The 20,836-nt window shown below is 52.6% G+C and overlaps 1 protein-coding gene across 1 annotated transcript; it reads left to right on the forward strand.

Annotated features, from left to right (window-relative positions):
* The first annotated feature begins 1,182 nt into the window (after positions 1-1,182).
* On the forward strand, positions 1,183-20,274 carry LOC100902882 (potassium/sodium hyperpolarization-activated cyclic nucleotide-gated channel 2). The gene is made up of 13 exons (XM_018639503.2): positions 1,183-1,317; positions 2,739-2,967; positions 3,086-3,193; positions 5,036-5,192; positions 5,292-5,375; positions 11,100-12,289; positions 14,439-14,732; positions 15,527-16,027; positions 17,788-17,913; positions 18,088-18,119; positions 18,354-18,411; positions 19,354-19,575; positions 20,033-20,274. The coding sequence occupies exons 2-13, from the start codon at positions 2,775-2,777 to the stop codon at positions 20,272-20,274; spliced, it is 3,207 nt and encodes a 1,068-aa protein (XP_018495019.2). The 5' UTR covers positions 1,183-1,317; positions 2,739-2,774.
* The last annotated feature ends 562 nt before the right edge of the window (positions 20,275-20,836 follow it).

Raw genomic sequence — 20,836 nt, forward strand, 5'->3', positions numbered from 1 at the left:
CCATCCACCAGGCTTCTCCATGCGGGTGCACCCCCAAAAAAGGAGAGAAGATTAGCAGGCACGTAACCGGGATTGCGGGAGATCGCTCCGGAAAGTTGGCTCGGAAGTGTGGAGCCAAGAGCTTCTCAATGGCTCGAGGATCACAGAACCAAAGCCATAATCCATTATTGTCCCTCCGGCTCCCCCGCTTGCTGATGACTTTCGAGCCGCAGGGCCGTGGTAGTGGTTTCCTAAGCACAGAGTTCCGCTGTCAAGCAAGTGGTGTCGATAGCCAACAGCCACAATCCGTTCCAAGCCGAAAGCTTTTCCGGGAAATCCGGGTAAGCCTGGAAGAGTAAATGTGTGTTCATCCCCAATCTCTCTCCTCCGAAGCCTGGGGTATCGGGCATTTTCTCACCTCCTTGGTGGTGACTCTGCGACACGCTCATTTCAGCAGTATTCCCCGACTTCTTGCTTTGTGCTCTTTTAGATCTGCTCGAGTGCTGTCAATCCCCACTAAGATCACGGGATCAGGCTTTTCCGTGAGCTTCGATCCTATCACGGTCTTCTTATGGGACCGGAAGAAATCATGCCATTATTGCGACCGACGACTCCCGGGCTCAATTTTTGTGCCCGACTGACCGGCACAGCTTCAGGGACGCGGACGGTCTCACGCAGTTATTCGTTCCTGAATTTAGCTATGAACTCTGTTGTTCCTGTAGGTATTCATCAAGAATGGATTATCTCCCGCCAAGTGTGAGCTACTACTGATGAGACGTTGCTCCAGAGACCAATATGAATATTCAATCATCCGGGATCTCATTCGGGATCGCGGGTCGCATCGATCCTCGGATATCTATCGGCGCTTGCTGATGGGAGCTTCGCCTTTGGGGATTTTTTCCAGCGGAGACAGCAGTTATCGGAAGAAGGGCGGAGAAAGGAACAGCATTGGGGTTGTTTCGATTCAGTCCACCCTCGAGACACTATAGTTCGGGAGGAAGAAGGTCCATCTACTAATAATTCTAGCCCTGCGCTGATTCCCGCTCATAGTCCTGCGAATAAATCCTTTAGGCTATCGGCAATCATCGGAGCTCTCGGCATTCGAGCCGCCCGCTGGGGCAAACGTCCGGATTCAAAATGTGGCGGCTTTTTCGAACGAGAGCGCCACTCCTGTTGTTTCATTCTACGTGGCTCGATAGGGAAGCGGCCATCTTGCTTGGGCTAGTCTGGCATCTGCCACCGACGGCATTCACTCACCGACTGTGAGGCGATTCCAAGCAAATTTGACTCTTTCTTGAGCTTTTCGCAAGCACGTCGGTAGACGCCGTCCGTCCTCTGGTGAGTACTTCGCTAACTCGAATCGATATACGTGTTCTCGAGCACCGTGGTCCCAACGAGCTCCCGGCCCGACTCCCGGCCGCTACCGCCGCCGCTTCCTGACGTGTGTCGTTGTGTTCAAGCCTAGATTACTCATGTAAGAGCGATAATAGCTTGCGAGCAACGCGCCGAGGGCGTGCAGTCGTCCGGTGGGCGTTCGAGGGGGGAAGCCGGCGGCTTCCGAGCGGGCTCTCGGCAAGGAAACGGCGATTCACGAGTTCGACCGCCTTGAATGACGTGTGCTCCCGTCGATTAGTCGCAATGTCGTTGTTGTGTGCTCTTTCGAACAGCGCCCCTCCGAATGTCGATGATCTCTTGGTTGATCCACGAGAGCTCGGAGAGGCTTCGCGGCACCTTGGGAGTTTATGAATCGTCGAAGTGTCAGCGTTCAAGCCCATCCACCTGCTGTGAGTGTCCGCCGCAAGACGAAGCACCGTCAGCGAAGGAGCCAGCCAAGTCGCTAGTCAGTCAGGCAGTCCCTCCGTCAGCCGGCAGTCAAAGTCGCGGGGCTATCTAGGCCACCGGGTTGAGTGCGGGCGGATAAACGACCAACGAGAGATTTGGGGTGTGTCTCACCAGCTGTTCCACGTACGATACTGCCGCGAACCGTTCCGAGGACGGACCGACCTGCCGCATCGCCCGACCATGCGTTCTCGAAGTCCTCCCGTCTCCCTCGACACGCCACTGCCGCCGCTACCGCCGCCGTGGAAGCGGTCGCCGTCGTCCCGTGAAGAACGAAATTCAAGCGGCTCGGTGCTGATTCCACAATCGGAAGATCACCATGGCTAACAAGAGGGAGCACCGCGCCCGGTCGAAATCGACATTCTCAAGAACTTTGTTTCTCGAGCGTGCGATGTGGGGAAATTCTGTCAAGGCGAACCGAGATTTTCGCGGTGACCGTAAAATCGTCCACTTTTCGAAAGGGTGTCCGACCTGTACCGATGCAGGATCATGGCCTTCCTGATTAAGTGGCTTGTACCGATGCCGGTTCGACTGTGAGATGTCTCGAGCCCCTGCTCGATGGCTCGCGGCATTCGGATTTGTTGAAGTATCTTACGTTGGTGAGTGTCAGAAAGTCTGACATGAGTCACCGTGGACTTGACTGGCGCACTGACTGACCGGCTACTTGGTTCAATTAAACGCCACGAGATGAGTGAGAGGAGACGCATGACGAAGACGGTCTTTGAGAGATCTCGCCGTCTCTGTAGAGCTACTCTCGCTGTATCGTGGGACGGGCCCTGGGGAGCTCTATTTCTTCACCGGGTTAATGCCGCCATCCTCTATCGACGCATCTCGAAGTGCTCGGACCGAATAAGTTTCGCATGCTCGAATTAGCTTCGCTGACGAGCTTTCGATATAAGTCGCGTCTTCTCCGATTACAGGCTGACTTGTTGTGAAACCTCGCCACAACCGCCAGGATGGGAAACGTGTTCGCAGGAATTTTCAAGGGCCTTTTCGGCAAGAAAGAGATGAGAATTCTCATGGTGGGATTGGATGCCGCTGGAAAGACCACTATTTTGTACAAACTCAAGTTAGGAGAAATCGTAACGACCATTCCTACTATCGGTTTCAATGTCGAAACTGTCGAATACAAGAACATATCCTTCACAGGTAAGCTCTCCCTTCTATACTCCCCTTTTGTCGCCCAATCGTAATCATTGAACGATTTACCCTAATCTGCGGGTTTCGAATCGCATTAATCTGTAACGAAAATCATTCTGTATTCCAGTATGGGACGTCGGCGGTCAGGACAAGATCCGCCCTCTCTGGAGGCACTACTTCCAAAACACTCAGGGACTCATCTTCGTAGTGGACTCTAACGACAGAGAAAGAATAGGTTCGTCTCAATCGCATGCTTACACTGAATTGGCGGGGGCGAACTCATTCGGAGTTGTACAGACTCTCCAGTCGCATCGATTTTTCGACATTCGAATTTCATTGCTGGCGAGCGAGAAGTGAATCTCCGCGAAACTTGAAACCTGGCGCGATGTGAATCGCGAAACACCAGCATGGATCGAGCATGACAGTAGACGGTCTATTTCTTCAACACCTGGTTCGAATGATAGCCGAGTCATTGCCCAAGCGGGTCGAAATTCAACTCAACTACAATCTCCCGCATGGGCATCCGAATGTCCCGAAAACATCTAGACTGAAGACTTCGCTTCGCAAGGTTCCCCCCTCCCAGCTCAGAATTCTCGAAAGAGGTGACCTGTACTCGATTCAGGACCTTGGCGATACATCGACGTGAAATCAATCCGCCATCTTAAAACTTTCCCGATCAGTGTTCCTGCGTCTGAGACCTGTGGATCACGTGGCTGATATCGATATCCACCATAAGCGAAACTCCCCAGCTCATACGCGAGTTCATTCTGTTTGAGGCGATGCTCGCTCTTCGATCAGATTGTTGCAAGCTTCTCCCTCGATCGGCACTCGGAATCTGAACGCTCCCTCTCGCTGCTTAGCTATCGATTGGAGTCCTGCCCGGATTGCTCGAAAACAGAGAGCCTTGACGCTCCCAGGAGAATGAGCGTACGAGCGACTGGGTCCCAATGCTGTTCGCCAGTGGCACCGATTTTGGTTTCGGTGTTGAACATTCCATACCATGCTCTGCGATTATTCTGTTGGCGGCTTTTTGAGACTCGGCGGTACTCTAAATCTCGGTGCTGCGAGCGCTATGCTATCCATGACTCCTTCCGGATGAATGAGACCCGTCGGTTCCTCCCAAAAAAAAACTGTTCGTGATTGTCGGGGTTTCCCGTTTCCGGCTCTCCCGTGGGAGTTGCTTCCGCAAGTTGCTCAGCCGGGTGCCTTCGCAAAACTCACTATATCTTTTTGAGTATTCTATCACTATAACCCGGCAAGAACGTCAGTTTCTGGAAGACTTCGTCGTTTCGATGTCCCCCTCGGGACTCGTCGGAACGACATGGACCGGGGGGATTTTTTGCACGAGTGACTATCAATGGCGATCCGTTGGGGCCGGGGTCGAGGTTAGAGGGCTAGGCCTCGAGAACTTAATCGGATTTGAATTCGTGCCCGCGTGTAATCCCTGCCTGATCTCTCGGCCCAACACACGCGGATGACATCACGCTAAGCGCGCAATGATAACGCCCGCGACTTCTCGAAAACTTCTTCTCCCCTACACCTAACCGTTACCGAAGACCCATTCGTCTATCCTACGCGGAGAGGAGAGACATGAGAGGTCTGAATCTCCGAGTGAATGCTTGGATACGGATTCTCGAAAAGCACTCCAGCTCTTAGGGCATGATCGTTCGTCGAGCACTGGGTCCAGACCGGAGCTTCGAATACGACCTCGTGTGCCGTAGGGACGCGATTGTCGGTCAGTAGAGCAGTGTTTCTCAAACTGGGTTCCACGGAACCCTTGGGGTTCCGGATTGGGCGCAACCCCAAAGTCCACCTGCGGAACCCCTACGGATCCCCTGGAGGAAAAAGTTTGAGAACCACTGCAGTAGAGCATAAAGGCACGCCTACGCCGGGATTTCGTTTCGCGGAGCAGAACTCGCGCTGCCGTCAAGGTAGTCGATCGAGGTCGTTCAAGGTCTGAGGCGCTGCGCTGCCGAGACGGAGCGTAGCGCGAGGTTTCGAGTGCACCTAACGAGCAGCTTCCCCGCATCTACCGAGCTCGCAAATTCATGTTTCATGGTATTCATTCCCTTCTCAGGCGAGGCGAAAGAAGAACTTATGCGAATGCTGGCCGAAGACGAACTGCGAGATGCCGTGTTGCTCATCCTTGCCAACAAGCAGGACCTTCCCAATGCTATGAACGCCGCCGAGATCACTGACAAGTTGGGTCTGCATTCACTAAGGAACCGAAATTGGTAAGTGAACTATGCATTCACTGGCATACTTGAGGAGGTTTCGGAATGGTGATTGCGCCGGAACGATGTCGATCCTCAGAAAACCCCTCTCGCCCGCAGGTACATCCAAGCCACGTGCGCCACATCCGGCGACGGACTTTACGAAGGTCTCGACTGGCTCTCGAACCAGCTTAAGAATCAGAAGTGAGCGGGAGCGCGACGACTTCAATCGTCAGTCAATGAATCAATCAATCATGGAGGAGGAGACGAGTGCAGTTAGATTTTGATGGATCACGTATACATACTAGCAAAGAAAACTAAAGGACGTGGAAAACAACAACAACAGACAAGAAAAGAAAATGCTTGTAAGCTAACCGACGACGACGTGAAATGAAGTGGTTGATTGCTTTGTATGATGCTGATGATCATGATGATGATGACGACGGCTATGATCACGTTACCGATCATCACGAAGAAGGCAGCAGCGGCGGCCGAGCGACGGGTGGGAGGAGACTACTATTACGACTATTACTTCAACTACTACTTTCGAGGGAAAACATGGAAGCGGTACTCCAGGAGATGTGACGCGGTCAATCGTTCGGGCAGGCAAACAGATGATTGGAGAAACTGACGGAGGGACTGATTGACCTGTGTGAGAAAGAGTCGGATTACCCTTCCGAGAATGTGTATAACATCAGATGGGGTCTGCATCCAGCGGGGATTCGCCGGGGAGGGTGGTGGGCAAATCCGAGGGAGGCAAAGTGGGAAGCGCGTGTGAGGACGGCGACCAACCTCAAGGTTCCGCCTCTTTAGTCGTCATCTGGTTTCCATCATTCGGTATGCGTCCGCAAGTGTAATAAAGTTGATTTGGATCGCGAATCCGTGACCAGCGCCTGGAGATTGGACTTCTGAAATCGAGGGAAACTCTAAACAAATGATCAGACATCTTCGTGGTATGCATCGCGGGTGACCGAGTCCAAAGAATTTTGGTCTTCACATTGTCATGTGCTTGTTTTGGATGAACCTTAACCTACATACATAGAAATAAACCAACCAAACAACCCTACGACCACACATTGAGACGCGAGGGCAAAATAAATTTGCAGACCTAAGTAAGATAATTTCTGGTATGTGTGTGAGCGTTCGAGTGCATGAGAGCTGTGTACGAACTATAATAGAACGGGAAAAAACGTGATCGGCGACTCGGCAGTAGACCACCGCAGTGATTCTCCTTTATGCCGGCGTGCGAAGGATGTTCCTGGAGATTTCGACCCCGGATCGCCGGTGATTGGGAGCAGCGGTCCGCGTTCGGGTACCAAGCACCTGTCCAGTGGAGAAACGAACCCGGAATCGACACATTCGAATTTCCCCCACTCGACTGAAACTCCTTTTCCCTCCTTCTTGGAACAATTCAAACTGACCTTTGATCACACGTCAATCTGTGTCTGTAATCATCGTGCATATATCGAGGCTTATAAAAAAAGGGAAACGAGAGCATCCATAGATACGGAATATTTCAAAATAAATACATGAGAATGATGGAATTCCGCGAAACACTTCTTTAGGCACCTTTTCCTTGAGCTTTGAGAAACTCTCGGTCAGTCAAATTGAACTCGAAATATCCCCTCACTGCAGAGCGATTATATTTCAATAAAACTATGTGTCGATTACAGCTCCCTACACGTCACCCATGAGTCATTCGTCGATTTAAGATCCTCGACTCGGACCTGACGATCCTGAGAATCTGAGAATCGTAGCCTAGATTTTGGGTCCAATAATCTGACGGCGAACGTGCTGCTCCTAATGCGTAGAGTTGTGTATTCCGTAGACGCTGTGATATGTGATCGCTGAACTCATATCCGATGCTCTAAGACAAGCCTTGTCGCTCGGCAAATCACCATTCTCCGAGGAACCAACTCCGTCGGGAGATCTCTTCGAGCTTCGACCTGCCGATGGTTTATGTATATTCGATGGCGGCTCAACGTTGTAGACAGAAACGTCCGCTGTCGCAGAAGCTAATGTCGAACATACATGAATGCTCCGATCGGTTTTCCGACTCTCATGTCGATAGCTGTCTCGTACGGTTCCCACAGGGCTGCTTTGCTCGCAATGTCAACAATCGATCTCAGGATGGATCAGGAGGCCTGCTAGACTTGGGAGACACTCGACAGTCTTAGAGACGGGTCCTGAAAGGAGCACTGAGGAAATATCGGAAGTTGGCGAGGTTCGTACTGGCAGGCTTTGACCAACTAATCCCATGTGGTACAATAATCCCATGTACGGAGCGAGGGCTGGCTCACACATATCATATCTACCCACGGTGGTATTTTGGTGAGCAACTGGAGCTCGCGTGCTAAATTCTGACTTGCAATTTCCTCCCACTGAACGCTTAATGGTCGATTCGGGTAGGCTCGGCGAAAAATGATAGATCAGGTTGCGTATAGTGTATTATCATGACGGGAGAGATCTTCCTCAGGAGAGAATCTGTTGGCACCTAGAGCCGCGGAGCGCACTCATTATGAGGAGTGGGTCCCTCCTCGACGCTCTTTGTCGGAAAACAGGCAGAGCATTCAGAGTTTCTTAGACCCATCGGGTTCGGAGGTGTCGAAAGAGGAAATTGGCCCCGGTGAGTTCCTCGAGCTGAGGACAATAAGAACCGACGACTCACGCTGGTTCTCGATGCTATGCCAATGGTGGGTAATTCACACAAACTGCGTTTTACCGGATTGAGCAAAGCGGTAGAGATCGGGATACAGCGTTGCCGTTTTAGCCAATACTAGAGACCAAGAACTTCGAGTGGACTCGTGATTCTTGCTGACTTCCATTAATGCTCCGTTGGAGAAGGTCCGCTCCGCTGCGGAATTTCGTGGCAGCCTCCATTATGCCTTGAGCGCAGCATCATCGTTGGACGTCGGGCTCGAACAGGGAATGAGCTCGGCCTCTAGAGGTTTTAGGTGCACTCATTGTCAGAGGACTCTTCCGAAATCTATTTTTAGTTGAACCGCGTGGAAAGCACGTGGGTACCTTCCTTGTCATCGGATATATCGGGATCGAGTGTATTTAGATCGCCCTCCGGGAAAACAGACTTGCACACATTAGCAGATGGCATTCTCTCCAACGCCCTGCGAGTCACTGCGTAATTTTTTCGGAAGGCCGTCGTCATAGACGCTTCATTGAAGACAAACAGCCGACTGGTCCTTGCATCCTGAGCGAATTCGACCTGCCTGTCAGAAACTGCTTCGTGTGAAATGTTTGCAGAGTCGGATCTTGCGAGCGAGGACGACGATTACACGCTAGTATGTTCTCATGCATGTCTATGTTCTCGTTCAGCCTTCGGGTGAATTTCGAGAAATGGGTCCCACGTCTCACCATTGGACTGGGGAACCATCCGGTCGCATTGCGGAGTTTCACATTCAGCCCGTAGAATCCCCGATAAGGTAATTTTCAATGCGGTCTTCAGTTCGCGAGTTTCCTTTCTTTCCTCCCGAGGAAGGAACGAGTTCACAGACTTCATCGATTGGTTGGACGATATTTATCAAGCGAGCGGCGATCTCGACCCTCCTTGCCGTTCCATTTTCGAAATTTAAATGCTGAAATTCATTGGAGCTCAAAAATATCATCTGTTTGCCTAGGACTGGCGCCCGAGCCCGTCTGTTCGTGAACTCGGTGGGTACGACGCGTTGCGACGCCTTTCTATCTATCCATGGAGCGCAACTTCTAGAGCTAGTGAGGCATCCTGGGGCCTGAGTAGCCTTCGAGAATGACGTTCGTATACGTCGGTGGTGATCAGGAGCGAGAATAGAATTTCCAGTCTTCCCCTGGTGCGTAGCGTAGCCCAGCCTGATCGGCGGTCCGAATCGTGATCATGATCCGAGGTGTGCACCCCGCCCGACTCTCGAGTCTCAAGTGGCTCGTAGTTGATGAATTACCGCGACATCCTGATCCATTTGACGGGCGACCGGCTTCCCATGGCGGCTGATTGATCAGATCATCCTGAATGCTGGCGACTCATGACGGGAGACTGACCGATCGAGGGTCGCCGCCTTAGCCACGTACATTCGTGTGCTTCGCACGCTCTGGGCCAGGACAGCTATATCGACGGAATGGCTGGGCACCGGATCACGCTGGCTGCTTTGATCGCACGTCCCTTCGTTCCTCGGGGTTCCCTTTCTGCAGGACCTTTCCCGTGCCCTGCCTCGATCGCGTTGCCTTCCTTCTTTTCTTACCGGATATTTGTCCGATCGAGCCACCAGATGGCGCCCAGCTTGCAGCTTCCATCCTCCTGACTCTATTGGTGGAAACTCGTCTTCCTCCGTGTGTTGTGTCTGGCTGTAGCCTATCTCACAGACTGTCGTTCATCGCGCATCCGTTAGCCTGTCCGTGCCATTCGTGCACGTAGCACAAAAAGTCCCGAAACAAAGTGCACGCCGAAACGAGCGGACACTATCGAGCGAGCAACACGGCTCGATTAGCCGCCTGGACGATCAGGATGGCAGCAGGTGGTGTCTCCAGCTATCCGTCGTAGCGCTCGCGGGACTTCGGACCGGCTCGAAAGTTTTGCGTCGTGTCGGTGTGCGGGATTTGGCGTTATTCACGTCAAATCCGACGGTGCAGCACTCCTCGGGCTGCAGGCAGCAACTGCATCGGCATAGGGTCGCGCATTCTTCCGTACCTCCGACCGTAGGAAGCTTCGAGCGTTCCCCTCCCACATTTCGGCGACCGAGGCGGTGGAGGATTTAGTTCCGTCGTCAACTTAACAATAATCGAAGACTACAAATCGTTTCTCGTCAACAAGAAAGGCCAGGGAGTTCAACACTCAACAATAAGTGATTCGATTCCCATCGTGCACGACCAATGTCGGTGTAGAAGTTGTTGTTGTTGGCCCGCTGCTATTGTTGCCACCGTCGGAACGTCATCAGGAGCAGCATCATTATCGACGCCACCCGTTGTGCACCTCATCGTCACCGTTATCGTCATGCAGTGACTGCCGAACGTCTCAACCGGCGTCGAACATCAGGAACTCGCGCTAGTGCAATAGCGTAACAGGCCTCTAGCGGCCCTCGAATCGAACGGAAGTCGGACGCGAATCGGATAGCTACCGGAACGGTCCTGTCGACAGGAACTGTCGACGCAGGAGGAATAAGGCGGCAGCTCACGGTTACGCTCGGACCGGGGCGGATTGGCGGCGTGGAGATGTCCATTTGAGCCTGTCGGAGTTAGATGGTCGTGATCGTTCGTGTTGGTGAATGGTGAGAGGAGAAAAGCGACGCTTTTGATGAGAGGCTCCTTTCTGAGATGTATACTGCGGCGTTGAATACCTCCAACTTGAAGTGGTCGCCCTCTCGAGGCTGCCGCTGCTCTTGTTCCAGCCCGTCAAGCTGCTGCTGCTGTTGTCGCTGTTGTCCTTCCGCGCACTCGAACCGAAAGGCTTGTGCGTCGGCGATAAAACATTATTATGCTCCGACGACAGGGCAATGGCACCACATCTTCGCAGGTTTCGTTGCAAACGTCATCTAACGGTCGAAAACCATCAAGTAATGCTGGCGGCTGGAGACTCGACGACTCCGAAGATTCGGTACGCGAGGGGCGGACGTCGTTGGCCGGACCTCCGAAATCACACGAGACTGAAGCCGTCAGCCGTTCGAATGGACGCCTTTTGTCGCTCAGCCATACAGAACAACAACAACAACAACAACAAGAACAACGAGACAACAACAACACGGCCACGCAAGCACATGTTTCCCACGCGTCAAGCCAGAGTTTGATCGTTGAGCCCGCGAGCAACGAGTTCGCGTTTCTAGACACCGGATCGCTTTACTCACGACTTGACTCCAATCTGGCCGGCGACGTTCTCCGCACGCGTGCCAGCCTCAACCCCGAAACCGCACAGCTTCGTTCACGGACCACTTCGAGATCGAATTTATCCAGTTCTCGAGGCCTCTTCCCCGACCCGTCTCCGCAAGCGGAGAGGACCGTTCTGGAAACGGTCACGGGAAAAGTCGCTTCCGACCTCAACACGAACCGTTTCCTTCTGCCCAATAGTCCCCACATGACGGCGTCGTCGACGGCGGCGGCGGCAGCGTCGAGCTCTCACGGACGAGCAGCCTCTGCTGTTTCTGTCGACGCGGGCAGAGGAACGACAGCTGCCAACTCGGCTGCCGGGGGCTCCGGAGCGGCCGCCCCGTGTGCCGCGGGCGCTAATTCCGCTAACAACGCTAACGGTAGCCAGCCGCCGTCGCAACGGAGCGATCAGGTCACCGTGGAGATTTCCAGGAAAACCCGCGAGCAGCGGCGCAAAGAAATAAAGAAAGAATTTGAAAAATGGGACCCCGGTGAAAAATCCGGCTGTCGATGGACGTTCGTGTTCGATCCGTCGGGACGTCTCTGCTACTACTGGTCGTTAGTGGTCAGTATAGCGTTCCTGTACAACTTCTGGGTCATAATCTACCGGTTCAGCTTCAGTGAGATCACCGCAGAGACCCTACCGATATGGTTCACGCTGGACTATATGGCCGACTTTCTCTATGTGCTGGATATATTTTTCCATTTTCGGACTGGCTACCTCGACGAAGGCGTGTTACAGACAGACGGTGAAAAACTCCGTAACCACTATCTCAATTCAACAATGTTCTACATCGACGCACTGTGCTTACTGCCATTGGATTTTCTCTATCTGTCGATACATTTCAATTCGATTCTACGAGGTTTCCGACTCGTGAAAATCTACCGCTTCTGGGCCTTCCTCGACAGAACGGAACGGCACACCAACTATCCAAACGTGTTTCGTGCAATCAACCTCACCCACTACGTGCTCGTTATATTCCATTGGAACGCTTGTATATCACACATTATCGACAAGAACGACGTATTCGGTTCGGGGGAAAGCTGGTTTAACAACTCGATGTGCGGAAATGACACTGTTTGCGAGTACCTGCACGCATTCTATTGGTCGACACTATCGTTTACTACGGTCGGAGATCTCCCGAGACCAAGGACCAAAGGCCAATACTTGTTCCTCATCATACAGCTTGTTCTAGGATTGTTTCTATTTGCAACGGTGCTCGGCCATGTTGCCAATATTGTGACAAATGTCAGTGCGGCGCGCAAAGAGTTCCAAGGTGAGTTCCGATCGCCCCCAATTCCTATTCCCGCATCTCTGTCGAACTCAATCTCCGGATTCGTTTTTCGCCGGATAGAGAATCTGGAAATTCGGGGGAAGCTCAAGCTTCCATGGCTCTACACGACTCGTAGCGAAACATCGTTTGTCGATCGCGAGAACGAGCTCCTGCACATTAACGAGGGAATATCGCCTTTCTCGTTCGCTTTGTCCCTTTACTGTTCCACTTCCTTTCCCGACGCTAATGAGCGAAGAGATTATTGTCAATCAGTCGATCCGAACGGCTATTCGGCATCGGATTGCTTTCTGCCGCTATTCCAATCCTCCGCTAGTAAAACCAGTGAGGGAGATGACGGTTCAGAAGTCGTATTGGTCGTAGACTGAGAGAGGATTTACGTTAGGAGACTCGAGCGACGAAGAGGGGCAACGGGCAAACGGAGAACAGCGGGTTGAAAAAGGGCGAAGCAATCAGGCGGGACCCGACTCCTTGTCCATGTTGGTCGCTCGGAACGAGTCAGACTGGAGGGCCGTTGGCCGCCGACGCGCAGACGGCAAACTCACGGCTCCATCGAGAGAGTTCTCGCGACCGAAAAAAGATCTCTCGGAGTCAGAGTTCGTTGGAGTTCATCAAGGGGAGACTAATCGTCGTTCGTCCTCTATCCGACGCCGTGCCGTGTCGACGACCAGACCGTCGAAAAGGGAAAAGGGATTGAAACAGAGACGGGTAGCAGTGTAGGGCCGAGCTCGACACTATGTTAAAGGAAGCAGAAAGCTGCGAATTGAAGCCTGACGAAAATGAACTGCGCTCTCTGCAGCGAGGTGGAACAGTGAAACGAGTCTTTACGGCGAGCGTTGCGGCTCCTCCCCTTTAGTGCGTGTCCACCTTCAGCAATGTTACGGAAGCTGTACTCCGAATCCTACGTCGGATCCCGTCACAATCGCAGCGAAGAGCAGTAGGGAAATGAGTACATGAGTTGAGCAGACTTGGGAGTGAACAATGAATCCGAATTGGGAGAGGGATTCTCCTCGGAATATTTCGAGACGATCACATGGATTGACTCACGATCCAAAATAGCACCATCGAATGAATGTGATTCTGGAGACTTCCTCCTATGAACTAAAAAGCTTTCCACCGAGAGCGTTTCGGCCAATTTTTTGTGCGCACTCACGCTTCCCGAAGATGGACTTGGAAACAAAACTCATTGATTGTGTATTGTGTTCCGCAAATGAGCCGGCAGTTCACTCCGTTTGAGCTCACGATCGCGGGCTACTTGCCGGAGGAATTTCTGCGCTGACCTCGACTATGGGCTCGCGACCGCGCTCCGGATCTTCTTTCGAAGTTTTCCGTTTACCATACTGTCGACTACGTCCCGTCGACTGGCTAAGGGATAAATACTATCGTCATCCATGAACCAATATGAAACCCGCGCGGGGAAGAAGCTCAAATCCGCTTCATTCGTTTCACGGTCATCTCAAGGAACGGCGAAGAATCTCATGAAGTGAATACTCCAGCCGATCCGCTCTCCAGGACTTGTCGCCTCAGATGAACTCGAAGCTGAAAGAGATCTCACTCAGACCTGGCACAACCCCCCTCCCTCCCCGAGCTGATGGCTGGGCGAATCGGGCTTCATTTCCGTGCGACGCTCCAGTCGTCGAGAGGTCTGATCCGATCCTGTTAGCCGATGGTTTTTACGTCAATCTGAGTGTGAGGGGAGAAAAATCGTATCCGAATCAAAGATTTTTTTCCCGACGGAGAGGTCTTCAGCCTCGAGTGGCTCGCGTCACCAGACGCCAATATTAGCTATGCATAATTGGCTCGAGGGCTTATTTCCCTCCCGGGCTAAGCTATCGCGCCCGCTCGTTTTTCTATCTGTCCCTCTCGCTGTGGCACATGGCCAGTCCCCTTCCTGCTCCTACTAATGAATAATGTACGCCCTTTCCGTCTTTGCGTTTTCTTCCTCTGTCTCGTTCTGGCCGTCGGGGGAACGACTCCATCCCGAACGAGTATTCTCCTTCTCTGTCCGCTCGTTGTTTCCACATTCTAATTAGGACGCGGTTCGTTTCGGAGCTTACGGGCTCGGGAACGCACTGCCTCAGGCTCGGTTACAATACTTGATTGCGTATCACACCAAATTATTTACCCATTTCAGCGAAACTGGACGCCGTGAAAACCTACATGAGGATGCGCCACGTTCCGGATCATCTGCAGAACAAGGTCATTCGGTGGTTCGACTACCTGTGGATGACTCAAAAGTCGTCCGACGAGGAGCGCTCCGTCGGCTGTCTTCCGGACAAACTCAAAGCCGAAATCGCAATCCACGTCCATCTCGACACCCTCAAACGAGTGGAGATCTTTCAGAACACCGAGGCAGGCTTTCTCTGTGAATTGGTGCTTCGACTTCGGCCCGTGCTCTTTTCGCCTGGAGACTACATATGCAGAAAAGGTGGGTGTGCTGCCCAACTATTTCCACTCGAGGTTCGGATCCCGATTGTTTCAACGGGGAACGGTATTCCAATGTGGACGGCGGGTCCGCCCAACCGAAGTATCCTCAGTCAGCTCGGGCATTCCGTTTTATGCATTAGACGGGCACATTCCACGGGGATCTTATTCAGGTCTCTATATTTAAATCGCGTCGTGGATGCGGCTCCGCTTGCACGATCGCTCATAATGCACCAACGTTCTCCAACAATGAAACCGCGATCCCCAAGACATGCATCCCCATGCATTATGAGCGTTCCGCATGAAAATTCGAGCTCCGCTAATAATTAATATTCGTAGCAGCGAGGGCCCGTGTGGCTACGCGGGCCTGTGAAATGTCTCATGAGAGCGCTCTCCGCTCGTGGACTCTCAGCCATTACGACGGACTAAGAGTGTTCTGGTAGTAATGGTGGTCGTCATCGTTTCCACCACCATCGTCGTTTCCCTGACTCTATCCCTATTCCGGGGACGCGAGCAAAATACGCCACTGACAGCGAATTCTTGAAACGGCTTTTCACGGTCGTACTCATCCGGAAAGCGATGATTAGATACCCTTTTTCGAGCGGTCCCATCACACGTCCCAACTGGGTGAGCGCTCGACACCCTCACGGTGGTTCGGACCGCGGTTCCCATTCGGTGTGGAAGTCTGAGCGAAGAGAGACAGTGAGGAGAAGAGAGCGAGAGGGAGAGAGACGTATCTAAGATCTTACCAACCTCTGACACGTTGCTAAGAGATGTTCCGTTTGCTTTAATTTTCAGGCGAGGTTGGAAAGGAAATGTATATTGTGAACAGGGGCAAACTACAGGTCGTCGCCGACGACGGAAAAACAGTGTTAGCTACACTACGGGCCGGTAGTTACTTCGGAGAGATCTCAATCCTCAACATGGGCACTGCGGGGAACCGCAGAACTGCCTCGGTCCGCTCCGTCGGCTACTCAGATCTGTTCTGTTTGTATAAGCACGACATGTGGGACGTGCTGAAGGACTATCCAGCCGCCAGAGTGCGACTAGAAGCAATAGCCGTGAAACGCCTAGAAAAGTACAAAAAGGAGCCCATTAAGAAAAGTAGGTGGTTGACGCCGCTGACCCAAGTCCACTTGGCACAATCCTACCTCACACATCCGAGCGACTACTGTGACGGTTTACCGCTCACACCCAACTATCCCTATGCGCGCATGCATCCGCTCGACAGAGCCGCCAGATCTAGGGTCTACGCTTCCGAAGCCGGACTCGGCGAAGAAATGCTTGAGCTTGAAAAAGGTCTGTTAGCTAGCTAATTGCTCTAGTAACGAATCGTTATTAAATCTACGATAGGCGCGTAGACTATCGTAGAAGGGACTACCTAGATCTCGAGCCTGGTCTAGTGTAGCGCGATGGCGTATGGTGTTGGATCGTAGAAAATTCGATCGGTTGGTTGTAGACGTGGTACGGCTGTATCGATCGGCCACCTGCGAACGGATCTGATAGCTTATTTCTTTTCGGTCTTTGAGTTTCCGCCAGAAAATGCATACTTTCGGCGTTCGGCGAATGAGCGCGCAATTGGGGCACTGGGTTTTTGGAATCGAATCGTTCGAGCCACGAACTAGCACAATGCAATGCCGATGGGACATTGTGCGGATCGTTCCGAGATGCAAAAAAAATACTCGTCCTGTACTCGTTCGATTCTAGACGCTTACTGTAGACTTGGCCTCGGAGAAAATTCGCTTCTCTACTTCATTTGGTTTTCGTCGATGGTTTAACGATTTGTTTTCGCGGTGATTCGTGGACCAATGAATCGTTTTGCTCTCCGTTGCTGCGAGCTGGACTCGGAAGTGTGACGTGTGACATGGATTTTCCGATCTATTAGGCGTAGTCGAGGTGTGGAGGCTAAATCTGATGTGCGGGTGGAGGGAATCACTCTCGCACACACGGAAAGCGTGGACCCACGCTAGAGCAATCAAAAATACACTTAGATACGTCCGTGGAAACTGAAAGGAATGACGGAAAGGGAGAACGCTCGGCATTCGATCTCGATGAGAGACCATTGGTCGAGCTGGGGCTTGTAAAGGGCGAGTCGCTGCCATCAGATGGGGAACCCGGGCCGAGGCATGGTACAGATATCCTAGGCGCAATCAGAACAGCCGAGCAGACGCGTCTCTGACCTGGGTACGCCGAAAGGATTCACCCAATAGTTATTGATGGCGTATCCAATGTTCGCGTCTCTCTATGCAGATGTCGATATTCGACCGTCTGTGTCGTTCGGACGATACGTGGTCGTGCGTGTCCTCGTTCTTTGTAGTTCCACCTTGGGGCAACGGTACGCACGCACTCGCTGATAAAATTACCCCTGAGCAGAGCCTCGCTCCAACCTCAATGAAAGCTCATTATCCGTGATTAGCGGGGTGGTCGAAGCTCCTTCTTGAAGCGAGAAGCAAATTCAAGATCATTTCAAGATTCGCGACGCAGGAAATCCCTGTCTTCTACCCTGACAACGATTTGTCTCTGGGGAATTCTGTCGCTGGTACCTCTCCGACGGGTTCCTCAATTAGCCGACTTCTGCTCATTGCACAACCCGTCCGCGATCGGAGGCTCTCAGAGCTCAGCCAGTATCGCGTCTCGGCTCCATGATTCGAGTCTTTCGCTGATGTTTACAGCGCCCATGCCGTCGGCGGTGGTAGTAGGGGGAACGGGGCTCCCCGCGATACGGAGCCTCCTCTAGACGGGTCTTTTGTGCCTCGATCTAGTGAGTAGGCAGCTTCGAGAAATTTCCTACAGACGTCGAGCACACAAACAGCGAGAGAAGGAAAAAAGAATTCTCGGAGGAGGATGGCTGTTCGAGTACATTTCGGAAGTTTAAATTCCGCTTAACTTGATATTGGAGCCGAATTCCCCGAGTCACTCGAGCCTCGGAGTTTGCTCCGCTGCGCGGAGACTCATGGCGGGGTTCGATGACCTCGACGCTGACTCTTCGCGAGGAATTCAAGAATTTTCGACGGGAAAACTCGGTTCTAACTCAATCTCATGAAAATTCTCCATCGTAGTGGCCATGGGGCGCAGCAGAAGCACCCCAGGATTGCTCGAGTCTCGCGGAAAGAAGACCCTGGAAGATACTCCCGTTCAGGACAATGGAGTTGCTCGACCTAAACCCACAAAAGCATCGTCTACCTGTGAGTACGAACGATGTATCCGAAGAGTTGCGACGTTTTCGGCTTCGTCGATTCCGATTCCTGTCGTTGAGTGGGTAGTAAGCTCGGCAGTGCTCGGTGTCCGCTTCTGCCGATCGAAAGATAGGGACACCCGAGAAGAGCCCCGATTACAGAGTCGAAATCCTCCGTCCGCAGGTTCGAGTCCTAGAGGCCAACGAGAAGGACATGTGCGTACATCCTCTTATCTGTCGGAGCAACGCTCTCCGTGCTGTCATTCTAGTTTGCGGACGTCCCCGGCTCAGACGACGGGTCGACACGCGAGTCCCGGGACAGCCGCTGGACCTCAACGTGCTTACCCTACCTCTTCGTCCATCGCTGGGCGATCCCCTCATCTCCCATCAGCCACTTCTTCTCTTCACCCCCAACAACTATATCACCCCTCCCCATCCCCTCTCCCGCAGTTTTTGAATTTGCCACCGGGGTCTCCTCAACACGCTGGAGGCAATTTCACGTTGCAAGGTATGTATCACGTCATCCCTTTGGTCCGCGACCGTTTACGCCGCAGACTTCTTTCTTGCGTCCAGCGCATTTTCTCATCGCCCTCTTTCGGAGTTGCTCTGAGATGGTCTCCTTGTCACGTAGAGAGAATGAGTCAGGCTCGCGTTCGCGAATATAAACCGAGGTGCGAATGTTCTCCTCCGGACCGAACATAGCGAGCCGCGATTCCCCCGAGAAGTACGTCATCTGCGCTTTCCGTATCCGAAAGTTTCTAGGCGTCCGCAACTCAGGCTTCAGAAGTAGGCCAGAGAAATCTTTTTTGAGGAGTCGTCGGGCTTGCGAGCGGGCGACCATCCCAGCGAGTGAGTCGGCGGAATGGGGGCAAAAGAGGACATGATCGCGGGCTCAATCAGATCGTCAGTCCGTCCGTCCGTCCGTCTGATGACGCTCCCTCCGCTTCGTCTGTTCTATTTGACTCGACATACATAGCCGAGTTAGTGATTGGTTTAGTTTTGCTGAAGCTTTTTTCGAGCCGTTATGCTGAAGCTTTTTTCGAGCCGTTATGCTGACCGCGGAGCATTCACATGCTTAGCGGATTCGGTCCATGGTGGACGTCACTTCTTGTAATGGGGGAGAACTGCTGAAACTGTTACCGAGAGAGTAAGCGCGCGCGGCAAACTCCGCCCTGGGACGACGTTGGTCGCCCAAACGTATATCGTCGTATCTCAAGGTCCGTATCTCTTGATGGCTGGACAGGGACCGAGGAGTGCCCATGGAGCTTCGGTCCAATATTTCCTTCTCTCTCGGTCTGGAAACTTTCCTCGTGTGACTTCGAACCTCGAACTCGTTCGGCTTTCGCAGACAATCTCGCAGGGGGAATAATTTCGGATGGTCGTTGTGACAACTCGCAGTCGGTCATCGCGGATGGATTTGCCGTAAGCGTCTCGTTTTCGTCTCCAACAGGGCCTCACGCTTTCATTCCCATTCCAACTGGAACGCCAGTTCTCGCGAGTCGAAGCTCTCCGTATACCGATTACACGAACGTCAGTCCCGTGAGCAGCAGCAACGAACCAACCACAGTAGCGCCACCTACCGCTCTTTATGGTACTTCTCCGGGCAACTCAAGTACTGCGATTGGGACAGGGCAAACTCATTTGTTTGTGCCAAACCCCCTTCAGACGTCAGGTGAGTCTCCGGACGGCGGCGGCGAACGTCTTCCCTCTTTCAGTAACAAAGTATTTCTGTATTCACTCCGCGCAGGGAGCCAGGAGCGATTCATTTTTCATTCATCTTCCCTCTCTCGTATACGCTGCGCCGTCCTCCCCTCCTGGGGCGGGAGGGGGGTCAGGAGGTCGACTGGCGAAAGGAGTTTCGGTCAGACCTCCGGTCTGCGATGAGGTCCTAAAAAGTAGCTCTAGCCGCTCTCCATGAATAGGTAGATCAAAGCGGCAGTTTGCTCAAGGTCGGATGCATTTGCCACAAGCGTTCCTTCTGCCTCCTATACCGCATATGAATCGGCCGTTCTCGGGCCATCTACGAGAACCGTAGATTGACCTCCACTCGCGGCTCTGACGGAGTTCCTAGAGCAGCAAGGAGTTCTTCGAGCGGAAATCGCATGTGACGAATCGCGTTCTCTTCACAGGGATCCATAGCGGAGCGCACAGTCCCACAGTGTTGGGGAGCGCGCCCAGGGACCAAGAAGACCTACTCAACGAAATCAAACGTCTCCGTGAACGGCTTGTAACCCTGGAAACCGAAAACGCTACCATGAGTATAAAACTGTCGCAATCGACATGGCAAGTCGAAAGTCGTTTAGCAGAAATCGAGATGCACATCTCTACGAAAAACCAGCACCAGTATTCACCGCAACAACCCCGTAAGTGAAGGAACACTCCTAGTCTCCTGCCGGGTTCGGGCGGAGCATGGACTGACGTAACGACAGTCCGTAAGCTTCAACGTCGGTTAAATTTTCAGGAGCAGAATGTCCCACAGACTCCGAATTCGCTAGTGGCAGCGACAGCGATGAGAGAAATAGAGAATCGATCATCTGACGGTCCGTGGTCCAACCTCAAGCGCGGCATAAAAGATCCAGAAAGAATGCCATAACCTCATCGCCCTCAAGCCAGTCCTCGATAGCCTCGAAGCCGTACAGTCCGCACGGGAAAAGTCTCTCGCAAGATTCGCTTCGCAGCACCACCATCACAACGACGACGACATTCCCGAGGTCGTACAACCGGAAGAGATCACACCATCCGCGACATTTCAGGAAAATGCAGAGTATGAGTGACGATGACACTTTCATGTAAAATGTCGATCGAAAGTGTGGGATCGTTAGATCCCCCTGATCGCCCGGGAAGCTCGTGCGCTTCGCATTGAGACATAAATATAGGGAGCCTCCGTCCCCGAGTGAGTCCTAGAGCTCTACTGGAGGGCGGGCAACTTTTCC

This window comes from Galendromus occidentalis, unplaced genomic scaffold (assembly GCF_000255335.2).
Source record: "Galendromus occidentalis unplaced genomic scaffold, Mocc_1.1 scf7180000077440, whole genome shotgun sequence".
Lineage (NCBI taxonomy): Eukaryota > Metazoa > Arthropoda > Arachnida > Mesostigmata > Phytoseiidae > Galendromus > Galendromus occidentalis.